General features: G+C 31.2%; 1 protein-coding gene across 2 annotated transcripts; it reads left to right on the top strand.

Annotated features, from left to right (window-relative positions):
- The first annotated feature begins 7633 nt into the window (after positions 1 to 7633).
- On the top strand, positions 7634 to 21398 carry LOC129317821 (uncharacterized). 2 transcript variants are annotated; one of them, XM_054962207.1, is made up of 10 exons: positions 7634 to 7755; positions 8192 to 10947; positions 12232 to 12912; positions 13639 to 14397; positions 15417 to 15500; positions 16210 to 16968; positions 17975 to 18058; positions 18824 to 19417; positions 20178 to 20839; positions 21068 to 21398. In XM_054962207.1, exons 2-9 carry the CDS (start codon positions 8209 to 8211, stop codon positions 20811 to 20813), a joined length of 6336 nt encoding a protein of 2111 aa, XP_054818182.1. In that variant the 5' UTR covers positions 7634 to 7755; positions 8192 to 8208; the 3' UTR covers positions 20814 to 20839; positions 21068 to 21398. The 2 variants fall into 2 exon arrangements, with proteins under 2 accessions (XP_054818182.1, XP_054818181.1); XM_054962206.1 differs by having other exon boundaries at positions 20169 to 20839.
- The last annotated feature ends 778 nt before the right edge of the window (positions 21399 to 22176 follow it).

The raw sequence follows: 22176 nt of genomic DNA, 5'->3' as shown, positions 1-22176 counted from the left end.
AAAAATTAACAAAAGTTCAGGGACTAATTTGTAAGTGATTCAAAAGTTGAAGGACTGAATCATAGTTGAAGGACTGAGTCACAATGAGTTATAATTGAGGGATTAAATTACAAGTGAATTAATAGTTAGAGGATTAAAAGATTAATTTTTTCATATTTTTACATTGGATCTTAGTCTCAATTTTAAAAAAAGAGACTCAAAAATTCTTATTTAAAAATATTTACAAGGATGATACTAAAAAAAATAAAAGATAAAATTTTATTTAAATTTTTGTGATCATTCAAGTAAAATAATAATTTGATTTGGTTTGTTGTTTTTCACTTTACGTTTCGTTTGTATATAGGCTTCTTTCTCGGGCACATTCTTTCATGAATGAAGGGCTCTAATTTTATTCAAAAAGAAAAAGAAAAAGAAAAAGAAAACGAAAGTGCAAGGAGCGAAACGTGACAGTGAAGAAACAAAGAAGGGTCATTTTCAAGAATCTTTTTGCATTCACTTCTAATAAAGATTGATAAAGGACTGTGGCTAGCTGAAACGCCGTGCCTTGTCCCCCCACAAGCCTTTTTTCTCCTTTTCTATTTTCAGGAAACTTAATATCTCTACACTCATAAAACTATATATTTTTTTATCAATAACCAAATTTCATCTTACAATATTGGCTGTCTTCAGATTTTGTTTTAATAAACATGGAATATCTACTCTCTTCTCTCGTGTGCTAATTATATAAGAAAAACTTTTAAAAGTTTTATCATCCTTAATATTTTTTTCATATTTAATATTCTCTTAAATTTTATTTATAAATCACATTTTAAAAAATTCACTTAATTTTATTTATAAATCATGATATAGCTTTTTAGATAGTATTTAAAAATATTTTTAAAATTATCCATCATGAAAGAGAAAAAATTAATGATATTACTTTTTTAATTTATCAGAGCATATTTAAAATTTTATACACTTTTATTCTTCGTATCTTTTTATATTGGTATTGATGAAGTTGATATAAATGACTTATAAAGAGGACTGAAAGAATATAAGATAAATTTTAAAATTTTAATTATTGATATTTTATCTTTTGTTAATTTATTATTGTTTGAATTTCTAGAAAATAATTTATTATGATTATTAATTAAAATAAAATGAAATTGAAAATTTATATTTTTTTTACAATTTTAAAGATGTAAGTACTATTTATATTAAAGGCTAGATGGAGTCTAGGGCAAAATTGAAGCAGTTATTTTTTTTTTTTCAATTTTATCTCTTGTTTATTTATTTAGAGTTTAATTATGTTTACAATAACTTACGGTTTTATATTTTGGCCAAAAAAAACTTATGGTTTTTATTGGCTTACTAGCTTAGTTTTTATGTTGATAATTGTAACAAATTATTTGTGAGAACTTTAGTTCCTAAATAGTAATTTATTATGGTATTGATAGTAAAAAAGAGTAAAATTGAGAAGTTATATATTTTTTTAACAACTGTAAAGAAATAACTCCATTTTTTTAATAATCACAAAGTTCATTAAATTTATCTTAAAATTAAGATAGAAAGCAGTGAACTAATTATGTTTAATAAAAGGTAAGTGTTTAAGATTCTAAATTTATTTTTAATGTAATTTCTCTTTAATTTTTGAAAATGATACAATTTGATCTCACTGTTAATATAATTTAATTTTGACTATTGATTGATAAGAAAATAATTTCAAAAATTATAAAGAAGAATCAATAAAATTTTCTTAATTTTTTTTGGCCCTTATCTATAATTTTTAGAATATTTATAATAATTTTTAATATTCTTAAATTATTTTATGATCAATTAATGATTAAAATTGAAAAATATTATACAAAACATAAATTAAAAATCCTAAATATTTTTGGATTTATAATTTAAGAATTAATTTTTTCAATTATACAAAATATAAATACAAATATATTCCTTCTGCTAAAAAATATAAGGCATTTTTAATCGAATCTCACTCCCAATAAAGTAGTTACCTACTTTTCAACTAACTTTATTTTTTCATATTTACTCCTATTAAACACCCTAGAATAAATATAAAGCCATTATCAATAGGGACACTTTTAAAAAAAAGGCAATAATTACACCTCAAAATATTAAAAATGCCTTACATTTTTAAATATTCAACTCCTCAAAAAATATCTTACATTTTTAAATGGAGAAAGTACTAATTACATATCCTTGCCAGCCACTTTAAGCACCGACGAAGTTAATGCAAAAAAATACTTCATCTATTAAAATATTTTTTGCACCAAATCTTACTTTTAATAAAATAATTACTTTAATTTCAAATTAATGATATTTTTCATATTTATTTTTATTTAATAAAATATTTTATTTTAAAATAAATATAAAATTATTTACTTAATAGGAACACTTTAAAAATAATAATAATTTCATCTTGGAAGAACATTATACTCCCTCCATTTAAAAATGTAAGGTATTTTTAATTAAATTTTATTCCTCAATAAAGTAATTACCTACTTTCAAACTAACCCTATATTTTTATATTTATCCCTATTAAATATTCTATAATAAATATAAATTATTATTAATAGAGATACTTTTAAAAAAATTACAACTACACATTAAAAGATTAAAAATATTTTATATTTTTAAATATTTGATTCTTTAAAAAATATATTACATTTTTAAATAAACCGAGTATTTTTTTTAATAGATACGATAGGCTAAAGCCTGAAGGAGAAACAAACAGTTAAGTAAAGTTAGAAAGGAAATAAACCCAAATCGAACTAAGCAAACTGTAGCTTATCCACAAGAACTAGATCGCTGCATTTAGCAAGAACATTTGCCAACACGATCAGATTATCACTTTCCAAGTGAGCATTCTTGGCCAAACAGTCCACAACCCTATTTGTTTCACGCCTAGCAAAACTAGTCTGACATTGAAGTTGGAGGATAGGAAGTCTCTTGCTGAATTGATTTTAGCACACATTGGGTGGTTATCATAAACACCGGTTCTAAGAAGAGATATAGCCTTAGCAGCGTTCGAGCAGATGGTAACATGATTAAGATTAAACCGTTGGCAAACTTCAAGACCAGAACTTGAATTTTATCTAATACACTAGGTAAAAACCCTAGCGAGCATTTAAAGCCCAGAACCCAGTTTCCCTTTTTGTCACGTATGACTCCTCCACATACCGCATGCCTTTGGTTGTCAACAGAACCATTGACATCCATTCTAAGAGTATTACCTGGCGGCGGGGTCCAGCGGGTGAGGTTGGAACCCTCACATTGGAATATTTCGTTTGTATTTTCCCTGCACTACAAACTTCCTTAGCTTGTAAAGGCACTGGAATTTCAAGTCTAGACGTCTTGTATATTTGTCTTCCTTAGCTTTTTTATGCCTAGCTTTCCAAAGTAGCTAGCAAGTATGACTGAAAACTTTGAACCATGGCCATTTGCTAAAAGTTTCATTTCCAAAAGAGTTTGTCATGTTGTTCTTAAGCCAACCCTGTAAACTCATGTCAAAAAACATAGAAGAGAGATTGTGGTTAAGTAAATGGTTCCAAAAAATTTTAGCCTCACAGCAATCCCTCAAGATATAGATAACACTCTCTTCACAGTTACACTAAAAAACACAAGTGTTTCTCTCGGCTAAACCCCTTTTCACTCTTAGAGAATTAGTGAGAATCCTCTCTTAGGAAGCTTGCCATAGGAAGAATTTAATCCTTTCTGGAAGGGGCCAGTGCCAGAGGTTTTTTAGGAAGTTATTAGTCAAGCCTCTATCAGGATGATGGATAAACTGATAAGCCAACTTCACAGAGAAAGAGCCATCTCCAGATTCCTGCCAACAAAACACATCCGGGTTATTTCCCATTGATACACGAACATTAAGAATTTTATTAACAACCTCTCGTGGGAGAAATAGAAGGCATTTGTTTATATCCTATATTCTAGAGGGCAACACAAAATCAGCAACAGCATCAATAGGATTCAAGCTACTCTCATTACGTGTTACATAGTGGATTAGAGGTTGGTCTAGAGGCAACCAAAGATCCCACCAAAACTTGGTATTTCACCCGTTATTGATTTTCCAACCCATACCCATTTTGAAAGTTTCCCATACATTGCAAATGTTGCGCTAAGTTGCAGATAACCTCGTCTTTCTGATGACAGAAGGCATTTCGTTCTCCCCACACTTATATTTGGTCCTCAGGCATTTAACCCACATCACAGATGGTTTTGTGATTAAGGCCCAACAGAGTTTCATAATGAATGCAGTGTTCTGGCGTTTAAGATCTTTAATGCCTAGCCCTCCTTTTGGTTTAGTCCGTTTCACGGTATCCTAAGCGATCAGATGGATTTTCCTTTTTTCTGGTTGTTGACTCCAAAGAAAGCTTCGATAGAGTTTCTTTATCTCCTTCAACACCCCAGATGGTAAGAGATTTGTTTGCATGTGATACGAGGACATAGCAGATAGAACGGCCTTAATCAGGGTAGTTTTCCCTGCTATGATTAGGAATATGCTCTACCAGGAGGAAAGACGTTAATGAACTTTTGTGAGGATGGGTGAGAACATTATTTTAGTGACTGTTTATGAATTAGCAGAATACTTAAGTATTTCCCTAAATCTGCAGTAAGGCCAATACCCAATATGTGGCTGAGCTCCAACCTTCTATTAAAATGGACATTTTTGAAAACAAAGATCTTAGATTTCAGTAAATTAGCTTGATGCCCCAAGACAAGACAAAACTTGTGTAAAACATCCCTTATAAGAGCTACTTGAGAAGTGGAGGCTTCACAAAAAGGATAAGGTCATCGGTGAAAAAGAGGTGTGAAAGGTGGGGACTATTGACACTGAATTTGATAGGTTTCCATCTTCTATTATTACATTCTCTTTGAATTAGTTGTCCTAGTCTTTCCATACATAAGACGAACAGATATGGACTTAGAGGATTGCCCTGTTGTATTTCTCTTGTTGGAGAGAAAGCTTTAGTTTTTGTCCCGTTTTAAAGGACCCTCATAGTGGTTGTAAAGACACACTTCATTATTATGTTGATAAAGGAAGGTCCCAGACCCAAGCTTGTAAGAGTGTCCTCTATAAAAGACCATTCTAGATGATCGTAGGCTTTTTCTAGATCAATCTTCAAAGCCATATACCCTTTCTGTCCATATTTATACCTCATAGTATGAAGAGCCTCCTGTGCCAGGATAACGTTGTCACTGTTGTGCCGACGAATGAAGTTGCATTGGTTAGGTAAGATTAAATGGTCAAGGTGCACACATAGTCCGTTGGCAAGAATTTTGGTCACTATCTTGAGGCAAACATTACACAAAGAGATAGGTTGGAAGTCCTTTAAGGAATTAGGAAAATCAACTTTAGGGATAAGCACAATATTGGTCTGGTTGTATTCCTTAATCTTATCTAGGTTAAAAAAGACCTCTTTAACAAACTGGTATATTCGAGAACCTAGGACATTCTATTGGGTATGGAACAAATGCGCAGAAATACCATCTGGCCTTGGGGCTTCAAAGGCACCAATGGAGAAAGCCACATTTTTAATTTTAGTGTCAGATACCTCTTGTTGAATTTCATAAATCTGAATATCTGAAAGAGGAGGAAAGTTTGTAGGCCAAGATGTGACAGAATGAGAGGTAGTTTCAGAGGAATATAGTTTATGGAAGAAGTCACTTGCGATGTTCTGTAGGACATACTGATTTGGAATCCACTCTCCATGTTCATTTTGAAGAGCATCTATATTATTGCGCCCGCGCCGTGCTTTGATCGAGGCATAAAAAAATTTAGAATTTTTATTCCCCCATTGAAGCCACTTGCAACGAGCTTTTTGGAACCAAATTAACTCTTCCTGGGCTGTGAATTTCTGGTATTTGGTCCAAAGCTTTTGTTCGATACGGAAAAGACTAGTCCTATTCCTTGAAAGTCTTGATCTGTCAATACCTTCTAACCTCCCAATAATTTTCCTTTTCTGTTTCGGAATGTTTCCAAGAGTTTTATGATTCCACTCATCAGCCTCCTGTTGAAAAGAAGTAAGACCGTCAAGCTATGATTTGCTAGACTAGGCATTCTTGACTAAGTCCCCAAAACCTTCCTCTAATGCCCAGGCTGCATGATATTTAAACAGGCTCCTTCCATTAGCTTCACCACCATTAACCCCATGTGCAATCATAATAAGTCTATGATTTGATTTACCTTTTAATTTATTTTCAAACTAACCCTATTTTTTTATATTTATTTTTATTAAATATTCTATAATAAATATAAAATTATTATTAATAGAGATATTTTTAAAAAAATAATTACACATTAAAAAATTAAAAATATTTTATATTTTTAAATATTTAATTTTTTAAAAAATATATTACATTTTTAAACAAATTGAGTATTTTTAAACACACATATCCCAGAAAAATGTCTCAGAAATTTCACACAGCAATGAGATTGCCTTTTACGAAGGATTGCAGTGTTGTGGGGTCCAAACCCTGAAACAGTACAGTCTGACTTGCACCCAAAAACCGGACAACAACCAGCTGGAACGCGTCATTTCTTTTTAACTTTTTCAGTTCCAATTTCATTTTCTTTTTTTGGTTCCATAAACTTTAGAAACTAAAGTAAGCACCCTCCTTGGTAAGGGGGCAGCGTATCTCTTTACTGCTCATATTTAAGATGAAATTTAAATTATTTAAATTTTAATCTGAATAATTTAAATTTAAAATATTATTATATATTTTTACATTATATTTATTAAAATAAAAAATTATAAAATAATTTTAATAAATTTTTATCTTTAATCTGACTTTTTATAATTCAAAAGATTTTATAATTAATTATTTAGAGCATATTTGAATAATCAATATATATCAATTATAAAAATTTTAATATTAAATTAGACTTTATAAATTAAATATAGACCAAATTTAAAATAAAAAATTTAGTAAAATTATTTTATAATTTTTTATTTTAATAAATATAATAAAAATTTTTTAATTTTTAATTATTTAAATTAAAATTTAAATGATTCAAATCTCATCTCTGATAAGGTGCCCATAACTCATTCCTTTACAAGAGTAGTTTTGGTGCTTGATACGCTATAAAACGAGATGACATCAAACTTTTTTTTTTAGTGCAGTTATCCTTCACAATCATACCTTCAAATAAAAAGAAAAAAAATTAGTTACTTTTCTTTTGAGGTAAAAAAAATCCACTTTTAAATGGCACGCCCTTCTTTCCTTTCTTCTTTCTTTTTTTTTTTTTTAAACGAAAACCCATCCTTCTATTTTAATTTTATTGCTTTTAAAAAAGATAACTTTTTTTTTTGTTTTAAATTATGGTAAATTTTTTGAGTAAAAGAATAAATTAGCTCTTAAATTATAAATTTAAGAATATTTAAAATTTTACATTTATTTTTTATATAATATTTTTTTTAATTTTTTTAAAACGATACAATCTAATTTATAACATTAAAACGTTATGAAAATCTGAAATTTCAATTTCAAATACAAATACATCGAACGTTTGGAAAGTAAAAAAATGCATCATAAGATTGCCTTTTCACTTTTGAATTTTTGGAAATAGAAAATGTACACCACCCACCTACTGGTCAAAGCCTGCAACATCTTAACTAGGTACTGACTCCTGAACCCTCAAGTTCCAACTAAGTTGACGACTCATCTCAAGCGAAATTTTGGTCATCGCAGAGCAATTCTGTTCATCTCACTCTTTGAAATTTTGCAAGTGGAAGTTCATCTTATTAGGTATGAATGAAGCAAGATCTCTCCCGAATCGCTTTCTTCTTTCAGATTTTTCTTTTTCTGTCTTTTCCCCACTATGTTTCTTTTTGTTTTTCCATACATATATGTGATTGCTCTCAATTCTCAAAGTATGAGTAGCTTGTTAGTTCCAAATAATTGCTGCTATCATTTGTAGACTACATTTTTTCTTCTTTACTTCACCTTTTGGTCGATCTGTTAGAAAGAAAACATTAAATGAAGTTACTCTAATCTCTTAACATGGCTGGGTGAAAAACAAGCAAGATACCGGAGCAAGAAGGTTGTACAAGAACAATTGATTTTTCTTGTTTTACTCGAGTGTAAAAAAGTCATTCTTTTATATAATTTTGAAAGATGCCTCAGTTCTTCAAAATGAAATTTTGAAATAATCATTCGACGATGATGAATGACTCTCTTTCAGGTTGCTATTAATTCAAAATGGCAGAGGTGGGAGTATCTGTGGCAGCAAAACTTGCTGAATATTTGGTGGATCCAACTTTACAGCAGCTGGAATATTTGTTCTGTGTCGGCAAAATCACCAAAAATGTCAGGATAAAAAAGGAGAAGCTCATGCTCACACAAGAGAGGGTGCAAGCACGTGTTCAAGAGGCCATCAACAAGACTGAGAGGATTGATGGTGTGGTTAACAAGTGGATGGATGATGTGCAGAGCCTCATAGCAGACTTGGAGAATTTGGAGGAAAAACTAAAGGTCAACAATGGCTGCTTTAAAAGGTGGTGTCCTATTTGGAGGAGATATTGTCTTTGCAAAGAGTTGGCCAAGATAACTCAAAGGATGGTAGTGCTAAATACGGAAAGTGGTAATCTTAATCCATTTTCTCATCCTACTATTATCCCAGGTATAGAGTATCACTCTTCTCCCAATTTTACGTTCTTCAACTCTACGCAAAGGGCTTTTGATGATCTGCTGGAGGCATTGAAAGATGATGGCAATTCCATAGTTGGGCTATGGGGCATGGGCGGTTCAGGGAAAACCACCTTGGTGACAGAAGTAGGGAAGGAAGCCAAAGAATCAAAGCTATTTGATCGAGTTGTGAAGATTACAATTTCTCAAAACCTGGAAATCAGAAAAGTTCAAGGTGAAATTGCTGACATGTTTGGACTTGACTTGAAGGAAAAATCTGAAATTGGAAGGGCACAAAGAATAGCAGAAAGATTACAAAGTGGAGAACGGATTTTGATAATATTGGATGATGTATGGGGTAAGCTAAATCTTGAGGATATAGGGATTCTCTTTGGGGGAAATCATCAAAGAAATTGCAAAATTGTCCTAACCACACGCCGAAAAGAGGTATGTACATTGATGAATTGTGGAAATATAATTCGGTTAGACATCTTAAAAGAAGATGAAGCTTGGACACTATTTCAAACTCATGCTAATGTTGATGCTGGTGCTAAAGAAGTCGTGGCACGGGAAGTTGCTAAGGAATGTAAAGGACTTCCCATTGCAATTGTAGCTGTTGGAACTTGCCTGAAAGCAAAAGGACTTGATGAGATGAAGGTGGTACTGCACAAGTTGAAGCATTCAAAACCAATAGACCATGAGGATAAAAGTGTGAGAGATGCTTTTGCTTGTCTCGAACTAAGTTACAGTTATTTGAAATCCAAAGAAGCCAAGTCATTATTCTTGATGTGTGCAATGTTTCCTGAAGATCATAAAATTGTCATTGAAGACCTTTTTAGATATGGAGTAGGGTTGGACCTTTGCAAAGATGTAGACTCATTTGAAATAGCAAGGAGCTATGTTGCAACAGCCATAGAAATTCTTGTTGACTCCTCATTATTGATGTATTCTCCAAATTTTAGAGGGGAAAGACAATTGACAATGCATGACGTGGTTCGTGATGTAGCATTATGGATAGCATCTAATCAGGATTGTGCCATCAAGGTAAATTGTACAAAAGAACTGGAAGAATTTCTTGATGATGATGTGGTAAAAGATTGCTATGCAATAGGCTCATGGTATCATCACAAGGAATCACTTCAATTTCCTTCTCAATTGAATGCTCCAAAACTTGAGATTCTACTGTTACATTCAACCTTATCCTTGGATTTATCACATGCTTCATTTGAAGGTGCCAAAGGACTCAAGGTTGTGGCTATTATTAACAAAGGATATAGTCTTCCCTCATTGATGGTAAAGCCTCAATCAATCCAACAATTGTCTAATCTTCGGACTTTGAGGTTGCGATGTTGGGATTTAGGTGACATCTCTTTTGTGGTAAGCCTTACAAGACTTGAAATTCTTGACTTGCAAGGTAGTAAATTTGAAAAACTTCCAAATGGAATTGAAAAATTAAAGAAGTTGAAGTTGCTGGATTTATCAAAGTGTAAAATAGATGAGTGTTGTTATGAAGTATTAGGGAGTTGTTTGCAGCTAGAAGAGTTGTATGTTTATCCACATTCTCCGCATCCAAAAGGCAAAAGTTGCCATGACTATACTTTGGCGAAATTGAAAAGGTACAAGTTAGACATGGGGGATCATGGCTATGACGTCGAATTTTGGAATGAAGGCACACAATCTTTATGCTTGGGTAAGCTAAATATCTCCATCTTAGGTGAAATAATTAAGGATCTTGTGCAAAGAGCAACTTCAGTTTATTTTTACAAGCTTCAAGGAGGCTGCAAAACTTTCATTCCTAATGTAGTTCAAGCTGTGGGAGGCATGAATGAATTAACTAAACTCCATCTTGAATGCTGTTCAGAGATAGATTGCATTATTGATGAAACTACTCTTTGTAACAATGTGGTTGTCCCAAAATTGGATGAGTTAAAATTGAAGGAGTTGAAATTGAAGGATATGGCTAATCTAAAACAACTATGCCGTGGTCCTTCTCGTCTTAGCTTGTTCCAACAGCTTGAAAGTCTAAGTATATCCAAATGCCCTCAGTTGCTCCCCGTGTTCCTTGTCTCTGTTGCTCGCACTCTGTTGTCCCTAAAGAAGCTCGAGATAAAGGAGTGTAGTGAATTGAAGAATGTATTAGAGGGAGAGGAAGAACAAGCATTGCGTGCTCAAATTGAGACTTTGATAGAGCTCCCTTGCTTGGAACATCTCTTACTACAAAATCTTCCAAATCTTGTCAGGATTTGCTCAGAAAGGTATCATCTAAGGTGCCCATCTATTAAGGAAGTAGTCTGCCAGGATTGTCCAAATATGGTATGCATTTACTCTTTGATGCTTTAATTTTATTTTTATACAATATTTAAAAGAACTAAAGTTGTTTTAAATATCCTTGTTTGCATAATTATGGGTTTTTTTAAGCATGCGTGATATAACAAAGTAGCAGTGTTCATGTCAATTTATTTTAAGTGATGATCTAGTCTATTAATTTGTACTTACTCATTCGCATTTTGTTATTTAGAATGAGAAATGAAATAAGAAAATGACCCATAAATTTGCATTCATAAAAAGCCTACTATCTCGATGTCAAGAAAATGTCAAACGTCATCTATCATTTTATTTTAACTCATTTTGCTTTTGGTTTAGAAGTGCTCCGCATATTATGCAAGTGAACATAAAATTACCAATATCAACAAAGAATGTACATTATGCTCCATTTCGTCATTTCTTAAACTATCGATATCCTTTGCAATAATTATGCTGCCAACACTTGTATTATATCTATTAATTTTTAGAAAAACTTCACAAAATGACATATAGAATTCAAATTTACTATGAAAAACTATTTCACTTATAAATAAAATAAGGGACTAAATGACAATCAATTTACTTTGATATCCTCATTTCTAAAATGCCTAAATTTTTTCCTTAAAAAAAACTTAAATGTTATTTGAAATGTTAGCCACTCTAACCTCTTATTCTCCTCATCTTTTCATTTCACATCTTTTTTTTTTGTTATTTTTGAATTTAAAATTTTTTTATACTAGCCAAACAAAGGAATTAAAATACTAATAGAAGTAAGATTTTTTTTTTTAAGTTTTTAAAAACACATATGAAGAAATTTTAAATGCGAATGAAAATCGAAATCAAAGTCCATCAATCTAAATACTAATAGAAGTAATTGTTCTGTATCTTTCCTTACATTATTTGCTATCACTCTTAATTTGGTGCTCCAATTTGTCCTTGTACTCCACCACCGCCGTCATTGCAAAATATTTTAATGCACGGATAATCAAACAATTATATGTTGTTATTTAATATTTGGTCATTCAATTTATTTATCATTTTTATGGCCCACAAAAAATTCACTCTTGTGGGCCCATCATCATACTTTTTTCCTTAACTTTATCGTGAAATTTATTGATATACGGCTTTTTTTTTTTTTTTTGTTTAAATTGCCTAAAAGTGGATACTGAGTCTATGCTAGAATACTACAAGTGCACGCATAAATTTTTAATAAATCCTGATTTGTTGTTTTTAAAGAAATGTGTTAATGGTTTTTGTTTTCTTTTCTTCCCTTTCCTCCCCTCTTTCACCAAGGAATGGCAGGAATTTAAGGGCCTTCATTTGAGGAATGAAGAATACAAGCCACTGGCAGTTATTGAAAAGATTGATCTTCATAATTGTGCAGTAGAATCCAATTTCTTCTGTCAGACTGGGATTGAAGAACATATTCCAACATTTCAATACCTTAAATCTTTAACTTTGAAAAGATGTGCAAGATTGAAATTTGTGTTCTCTACTCATATTTGTCAAAGTCTTCCGATGTTAGATAAGGTAACCATGTCTGAATGTGAAGAATTGGAGGCAATTTTTCTAGGAAATGAAGAAAATGAGAAGAATGTATCCATAACTGAAGCTTGTCTGCCGAAATTGAGTTATTTGGAAATCGAAAGGTGCAACAAGCTGAAATTCGTTTTATCTTTCGTGATCAAGGTTGCTACCTCGATGCTTCCACAACTAAGCACTTTGACCATATCAAATTCTTCTCAGTTGGAAGAAATTTTCAGATGCTCTAATATTGAAGATCATGACATTGACAATGAAATGGAGGTTATGTTCCCAAACTTGAAACAAGTAACACTTGTAAAGCTTCCAAGACTTGTTAATGTTCGCCAATGGTTTAAGCTGCAGAGAGGGGAATTTTGCCTCGTCTACATTCATGAATGCCCAAAATTTATGCCAATCACGAGTGCAACTATTAGGAGGTGGACTAAAGAGGTATGTAATACTTTACGCTTGTGATTCTCTATATGCTTCCTTTTCCATACCGCAAATCTGGTCTCTGTTTTATTTTGCAGTATATTAATTTAATTGACGCTATGTGAATATTTAATGTTTTGGGTTTTCTTGAAAAAAAGTTTTGGGTTTTTTTTTTGGAATAATGTTTTGTTAATTTAAGCTAATTTCATCTGGTCCAATGAATTCATTACTTTCACATGCATATGCGCTAGATATCTGCACACGCACATGTTAATATAATATTCCTTTGTATTTCTTTATTTATGTGTTTCTATTTTCACGTAATTTTTCTTTCCTTTTTACATGTATTTTCATCCTATTATATGTACATAGAACGCGCAAGACTAATTGAGGTTGAGCTTATCGATTAGAGACTATTTTAGTGCTGCCAATAGAAGATGTTAGTTGTTCTTATAATATAATAATTTACGTGACAATAATCATTATCAATTATTGGTCCAAGTTCTAAGAACAGAAGCTGGAGAGCAGAAAACTTTCATCCATGCAATGCATTCCATATTTCTAGTTTAGTAAATGTACACAAAATAATGACGGAAACATCTTATATTCTTGCGTGTGCAAATTTAAGCTGCCAAATTAAATATAAAATGAATATGCTGGTTAATTTGATTTCTTTTTCTTTTCCTTATCTTTTGAAGGAACTAATAATACTTTCCCCCCTCCTTTGATCTTTGATGGATACAGAGACTTAAAAGGAAGTATGTGTTGAAATGGAGCCAATTAAATAATAATGAAGCTCACAATCTTCCACTCCCTGTTTTAAATGTTGGAGAACTTGATATTCAAAGTCCTGAAGTTGATGATGAGGTTCAAGTCATGGGTGATGATGACCAAGAAGAAACCAAGGATTCAGAAATGTTGAGATCGGAACAACGCATGCTTGGAGGTCTTGTTCCCACCCAAGTTTTGAGCTTTCAATATCTCCATTCCTTAGAAATGGTTCGATGCAAAAAGTTGAAATTTTTATTCTCAATAAGAACCATTGTTCATAACAGCCTTTCCAATTTGAGTTCCCTGACTTTACGTGACTGTGAGGAATTGGAGGAAATAATTCAAGATAACGAGGAACATCAGGTCATGTCTAATGATCAAGTTCACTTCCCAAAACTAGGACAGTTGAAGGTTCAGAGGTGCGACAAGCTCATAAGACTCTTCCCTATATCCATGTCCACTAGTTTTCCACAACTACACTCTTTGCGTGTAAATGGGGCTGATCAATTAGAGGTGATTTTTGGAGACAGTAGTGAAGATGCAGCCAACTACAGTGGGAAAATTGTGCTTTCAAGCTTGAGGGAGATAGAGCTTGAAAATTTGCCAAATTTCATCAATGTTTGTCAAGGGATGCAAATTCAGATGCAACTGAGTGAGATCCGCATACGGAACTGCGCCAAATTTCATGATTCAAGTTTGGGATGGGCTCTTCAACAATTGGGAACAATTTCGGTAAGAAAGAATATTCTATATCATGTTGATTAGAGTCTTCAAATGACATGGAATAATATGTGGATTGGAATCATATGTACCATTTTGCTGGCTGGAAGTGCATAAATTAATGATCTTTTTGTTTAAGATTAAAAAATAAGTGACTTTTAAATAGTTTAGAGATTTTATAGAAAGAGATTTATTTTGTAGAGGTTTTTATATAAAGTAATTAAACATGATTTTATGTTCAGTTAGAATAATGAAAAGTGATTATTAGTTTGTTTAATTTTAAATTTTATGAAATCTTCATTGATTTTTGTTTTATTAAAATAATTTATTATTCAATTGTTTTAAAATTTTATGATATATTTGTGTATCATGTATTTTTAAAAGATTCTCTCTCGTCGAATGCATCAGATTATATTTGAGTAGCTTCATAAATTATTTTCATCATTTTTTATGCTATCAATATCCTTTCTAATAATTAAGCCAATAACGCTTGCATTGTATCAATTAATTTTTCGAAAAGCTAAGTGACAATGCAAAAGTTGTTCAAAATTCTGACTGATACGGGATTGTTATATGAAAAACTACACAAAATAACATATAGGAGTCAAAATCAAATTTACTGTGAAAAACTGTTTAAATTATAAATAAAATGAGGGATTAAATGACAATCAATTTACTGTGATATCCTCACTACTAAAATCCCTAACATTTTTTCTTTTAAAAAAACTTAATGTCATTTGAAATCTAAGCCACTCTTATCTCTTATTTTCCTCATCTTTTCATTTCACATCTTGCTTTTTGTTGTTGTTGTTGTTGTCTTTGAGTTTAAAATTTTTTATTCCATCCAAACAAAGAAATTTAAATGTATGAATTTTAAATTTAAGATTTTAAATTCAAATCAAAATTTAAATCTAAATCAATCAATCTAAAAACGAATGGAAATAATTGTTCTTTGCGTCTTGCCTTATATTATTTGTTAACTTTGGAGTCTTCCAAGACTTGTTAATGTTTGCCAAGGGTTTACGTTGCAGACAGGGGAATTTCGCAAATTCGAGGTTCATGAATGCCCAAAATTTATGCCAATTATGAGTGCAACTATTAGGTGGTTTCTTGGGGTATGTAATACTTTACACTTGTGATTCTCTATATGCTTCCTTTTCCCTACCGCAAATCATGTCTCTGTTTTATTTTGCAGTATATTAATTTAATTGACTCTGTGTGAATATTTAATGTTTTCGGTTTTCTTGAAAAAAAGTTTGTTTTTAATGTTTTGTTAATTTAAGCTAATTTCATCTGGTCCAATGAATTCGTTACTTTCACATGCATATTCACTAGATATCTGCACACGCACATGTTAATACAATTGTCCTTTGTATTTTTTTATATGTTTCTATCTTCACGTAATTTTTCTTTCCCTTTTACATATATTTTCATCCTATTATATGTACATAGAACGCGCAAGACGAGTTGAGGTTGAGCTTATCGATTAGAGACTATTTTTGTGCTGCCAATAGAAGATTTTAATTGTTCTTATAATATAATAATTTACGTGACAATAATCATTATCAATTATTGGTCCAAGTTCTAACAACAGAAGCTGGAGAGCAGAAAATTTTCATCCATGCAATGCATTCCATATTTCTAGTTTAGTAAATATACACAAAATAATGACGGAAACATCTTATATTCTTGCGTGTGCAAATTTAAGCTGCCAAATTAAATATAAAATGAATATGCTGGTTAATTTGATTTCTTTTTCTTTTCCTTATCTTTTGAAGGAACTAATAATACTTTCCCCCCTCCTTTGATCTTTGATGGATACAGAGACTTAAAAGGAAGTATGTGTTGAAATGGAGCCAATTAAATAATAATGAAGCTCACAATCTTCCACTCCCTGTTTTAAATGTTGGAGAACTTGATATTCAAAGTCCTGAAGTTGATGATGAGGTTCAAGTCATGGGTGATGATGACCAAGAAGAAACCAAGGATTCAGAAATGTTGAGATCGGAACAACGCATGCTTGGAGGTCTTGTTCCCACCCAAGTTTTGAGCTTTCAATATCTCCATTCCTTAGAAATGGTTCGATGCAAAAAGTTGAAATTTTTATTCTCAATAAGAACCATTGTTCATAACAGCCTTTCCAATTTGAGTTCCCTGACTTTACGTGACTGTGAGGAATTGGAGGAAATAATTCAAGATAACGAGGAACATCAGGTCATGTCTAATGATCAAGTTCACTTCCCAAAACTAGGACAGTTGAAGGTTCAGAGGTGCGACAAGCTCATAAGACTCTTCCCTATATCCATGTCCACTAGTTTTCCACAACTACACTCTTTGCGTGTAAATGGGGCTGATCAATTAGAGGTGATTTTTGGAGACAGTAGTGAAGATGCAGCCAACTACAGTGGGAAAATTGTGCTTTCAAGCTTGAGGGAGATAGAGCTTGAAAATTTGCCAAATTTCATCAATGTTTGTCAAGGGATGCAAATTCAGATGCAACTGAGTGAGATCCGCATACGGAACTGCGCCAAATTTCATGATTCAAGTTTGGGATGGGCTCTTCAACAATTGGGAACAATTTCGGTAAGAAAGAATATTCTATATCATGTTGATTAGAGTCTTCAAAATGACATGGAATAATATGTGGATTGGAATCATATGTACCATTTTGCTAGCTGCAAGTGCATAAATTAATGATCTTTTTATTTAAGATTAAAAAATAAGTGACTTTTAAGTAGTTTAGAGATTTTATAAAGAGAAATTTATTTTGTAGAGGGTTTTATATAAAGTAATTAAACATGATTTTATGTTCAGTTAAAATAATGAAAAAAGTGATTATTAGTTTGTTTAATTTTAAATTTTATGAAATCTTCCGTGATTTTTGTTTTATTAAAATAATTTATTATTCAATTCTTTCAAAATTTTATGATATATGTATTTTTAAAATATTCTCTCTCATCTAATGCATCAGATTATATTTGAGTAGCTTCATAAATTATTTTCACCATTTCTTATGCCATCAATATCCTTTCTAATAATTAAGCCAATAACGCTTGCATTGTATCAATTAATTTTTAGAAAAGCTAAGTGACAATGCAAAAGTTGTTCAAAATTCTGACTGATACGGGATTGTTATATGAAAAACTACACAAAATAACGTATAGGAGTCAAAATCAAATATACTGTGAAAAACTGTTTAAATTATAAATAAAATGAGGGATTAAATGACAGTCAATTTACTGTGATATCCTCACTACTAAAATCCCTAACATTTTTTCTTTTAAAAAACTTAATGTTACCTGAAATGTCAGCCGCTCTTATCTCTTATTTTCCTCATCTTTTCACTTCACATCTTCCTTTTTTTTTTTTTGTTGTCTTTGAGTTTAAAATTTTTTATTCCATCCAAACAAGGAAATTTAAATGCGTGAACTTTAAATTTAAGATTTTAAATTCAAATCAAAATTTAAATCTAAATCAATCAATCTAAAAACTAATGGAAATAATTGTTCTTTGCGTCTTGCCTTATATTATTTGTTAACTTTGGAGTCTTCCAAGACTTGTTAATGTTGGCCAAGGGTTTACGTTGCAGACACGGGAATTTCGCAAAGTCGAGGTTCATGAATGCCCAAAATTTATGCCAATCACGAGTGCAACTATTAGGCGGCTTAAAGAGGTATGTAATACTTTACACTTGTGATTCTCTATATGCTTCCTTTTCCATACCGAAAATCTTGTCTCTGTTTTAGTTTGCAGTATATTAATTTATTTGACGCTATGTGAATATTTAATGTTTTCAGTTTTCTTAAAAAAAAATTTTTGGTTTTTTTTTGGAATAATGTTTTGTTAATTTAAACTAATTTCATCTGGTCCAATGCTTAATTGGCTAAAAAAGTTTTAAGCTAATTTCACACAAATATTGACTAGATATCTACAATTCTACATACATACATAGATACATACATGTTCCTCGGTAGTTCTTTATATGTTTCTCTTTTCACATAATTTTTCTTTCCGTTTTGCATATATTTTTCATCTTATTTGATATACATGGAACATGTCAGAAAAACTAAGGTTTAGTTTATCAACTAGAGACTATTTTAGTGCTGCCAATATAAGAGGTAAATTGTTCATTTGATATAATATTTTATATGTGACAATCATCATCATCAATGATTGTTCTAAGTTCTAACAGCAGGAGTTGGAGAGCGAAAAACTTTCATCTATGCAATGCATTATATATTTCTTTGTTTTAACATGATTCTAGTTTAATATACACAAAATAGTTACGAAAGCATCTTATATTCCTGCATATACAAGTCAAGCAACCAAATTAAAGATAAAATGAAGATATCGGTTAATTTGATCTCTTTTTCTTTTCTTTATCTTTTCAAGGAACTAATAATACTTTCCCTGCTCCTTTGATCTTTGATGGATACAGAGACTTGAAAGGAAGTATGCATTGAAATGGAGCCAATTAAATGATAATGAAGCTCTTAATCTTCCACTCCCTATTTTAAATGTTGGAGAACTTGATATTCAAAGTCCTGAAGTTAATCATGAGTTTCAAGTCATGGGAGATGACTACCAAGAAGATGATGACCAAAAAGAAACCAATGACTCAAAAATGTTGAGATCGAAAGAACAAATGCTAGGAGGTCTTGTTCCCACACAAGTGTTAAGCTTCCAATATCTCCATTCCTTAAAAATGATTAAATGCAAGAAATTAAAGTTTTTATTCTCAATAAGCACCATTGTCCATAACAGCCTTCCCAAATTATGTTCCCTTTCCTTATCTGATTGTGAGGAATTGGAGGTTATTTTTGGACATGGTGGTGAAGATGAAGCCAACTATAGTGAGAACATTATGCTTTCAAGCCTAAAGAAGATGAATCTTGAAAATTTACCAAATTTCATCAGTGTTTGTCAAGGGATGCAGATTCAGGTGCAACTGAGTGACATCTACATAGACAACTGCCCCAAATTTCATGATTCAAGTTTGAAATCGGCTCTTCAACAATTGGGAACAATATCGGTAAGAAAGAATATTCCATATTATGTTGATTAGTGTCTTCAAAATGAGATGGAATAATATGTGGATTGGAATCATATATACCATTTTGCTAGCTAATATTTTATGCTTGTTTACAATAATAAAAAAGTAATTATTAGTTCATTTAGTTTTAAATTTTGTAATATTTTTCTTGATTTACTTTTTTATTAAAATGATTCATTATTCAATTATTTTTAAATTTTATAATATCTTCTTGTATCCTGCATTTTTAAAATATGCTCTTTCATATGTTGCACCAGATTATTTTAAAAACTACTCAAGGTAGCTTCTTGAAAAAAAAAAATCAGAAATATACTTTTTTTTAATTTTTGGTTATTTTCAAAAGTTTTAAACAAATATCATAAAAACTCACAAAATATATTTTTTTCAAAAATTAAGTGATTTTCAAAATAGAAAACTTTCGAGTTACGATGAGATGTAGGGACACTAAAAAAAAAAATCAAAATATACTAGATGCGTGATTAGAAATATTTTGATGAAAAATTATTTTATAGTAAACTAAACTAATTAGAAATTGATTTCTGTTTTCCCTGCAACAATCACACATTGATATAAACACATGTCAATATGTGTATAAAATTTGGTCGGTATTCTTTAATGTCTATTTTCAATATACTGAATCATCTTTTTAAACCTAGGTAGAAATAAAAACTTTTAGAATTAAAGTTAATTGATGTGAATAAATTATTCTTTTTGTTAATTGAAGTTGCAGTTCTCGCAGGTTTCTACAGAAAATTCAAAATTCCAACCTATAGCAGATGTTAGAAAACAATTGCCTGTAGATGAAGAAAAAGGGATGATCTTGACCTCAAGAGTAGAATCCTTGGATTTGATAGATTCAACCAACCTCGTGTGTGTATGGGAGGGTCCCACTTTCATCAGCTTCCAAAATCTTGAGACGTTAAAGGTGAAAGGATGCAAGAAATTGAAGTGTATCTTTTCCAACACTGTCGTCAGAAGCCTTCCATGTTTGTGGAGGCTATACATATCAGAATGTGAAGAGTTGGAGGAAATAATGTCATCAGAGCCTCACTTTCCAAATGCATCCTCTTCTTCCTGCTGTTGCTTCCCAAAACTTGAAATGCTTGATGTCATTAAATGCAGAAAGTTGAAATGGCTCTTCCCCTATCTGCCCTCTACTCAACATCTTCCATCATTGACTTATCTAAACATAACACAGTGCTCTGAGCTGGAGGGAGTTTTTAGTTGTGAAGTTGAAATCCAAGAGGAATGGTTCTACAACAGCCTACTTCCAGAGCTAGTAGATCTTAATGTTGAGGATTGCCCCATGTTCTCCGAAACCACATACGCAGCTATTAAAACCTCCATACGCAGGCATGCATATTTGATAGCATGAGAGCTTTTTCTCTTCCCTGGTGACTGGTGCGATATCTTTCTAGTTATTCTGCGCAACTTCAAATTTTTTTGTTCATTTTTACTTTTGAATTTATTTATATACTCCCTCATTCTTCCAATTTCTTTTTGAAAAGATGTAGTTCATATATAATTAAGTTTTGGCACTATTATAGTTATGAAATGTTTTTTTTTACATATGGGAAATGCTTATTGTAAATTGATTTTGAGATTGCAATTTTTCTCGTATTTGCACAGTCGGTGGGAGGAATGACAATAATGCGAAGCCATAGATGATGACAATCAAGACTCTGCTGTTACGGTGGTGGATCCGATTAATATTTGTGATAATTGTCGTCCAATTTTTGTATCCTTCATTTTCACATAAATTAAGATTACCATTTCATGTACTGCTTTAATATCTTCAATCGCTTTCTACTTTGCACGCCCAGAGACACAAGAAGAAGAAGTTTACTATATGTGATTGTGAACAAATAGTCTTAACAAGTACGTTCTAGTATTACATCAACTTCTGACTTTGACTACTCTTTATTTATCTGTGAATATAATAATCGTCGATTCATTTTCAGTGCAATAGTTTTGGTGGTGCTGGATGTATGTTTTTTTTAAATAAATTTGTTTTCCCTTTTTAAGTGTTTTACCCTTTTTTACTTTTAGCTTAACAGAAAAAGTTATCGTGATTAAAAAATGATGAACGAAATTAACAGGTCAATGCTTTTTCGAATTCAACGAATAAAATTTTCGAAGAGTTTGTATTATTTTTTGGTTGAGCAGTCTTATTAGTGTATAACTATATATTGAGTTTATATTATAATATTATTAAAAAAATTGGCCATATAAATTTAAAATTTTTTAATAATACCTCTTGACCGTTGTTAGTAAAAAAGAAAACCTCACAAACTCTACAAATTTACTGCAATCCAAAGGTACTACAATAAAATTTGAGGAAACTTGCTTGATTGTCTCTCATCCCCTCTCAATTACACTATCAACTAACAATAGACAGTAGAGCAATGAATAATGTAATTTAAGGTAATGGACAACAGAGAGTAGAGAAATGAATAATTTGTGTTAGTATGATGACAATATTAGGAATGTAACAATTTGAAAGTAATGGATAAATAATAAATAATAAAGCAATGAACAATGTAATGTAAGGTAATAAACAGCAAACGGTAAGGAAACAAACAATTTGTATTAACATGATAATAATATTTGAAATGAAATCAATTGAAAGTAATGGATAAACAATAGATAATAACACAATGAATATCTTAATGTAGAGTAATAAGTAGTAGTATGTAAGCAAATAAACAACTTCTATTAATAAACTACCTTTCAATAGG

Source organism: Prosopis cineraria, unplaced genomic scaffold (genome assembly GCF_029017545.1).
Source record: "Prosopis cineraria cultivar Desert tree isolate PC_DT_omini unplaced genomic scaffold, ASM2901754v1 PC8, whole genome shotgun sequence".
Taxonomy (NCBI): Eukaryota; Viridiplantae; Streptophyta; class Magnoliopsida; order Fabales; family Fabaceae; genus Prosopis; species Prosopis cineraria.
Note: the sequence above shows the minus strand (reverse complement) of the source record. Positions and strands in the feature narration are given on the sequence as shown.

Coding starts and splice junctions, on each gene's coding strand:
- LOC129317821 (XM_054962206.1), top strand. CDS start 8,209: ATGGCAGAGGTGGGAGTATCTGTGGCAGCAAAACTTGCTGAATATTTG. Junction 16,969..17,974: donor AACAATTGGGAACAATTTCG/GTAAGAAAGAAT, acceptor TTTACGTTGCAG/ACACGGGAATTTCGCAAAGT. Junction 18,059..18,823: donor CTATTAGGCGGCTTAAAGAG/GTATGTAATACT, acceptor TGATGGATACAG/AGACTTGAAAGGAAGTATGC.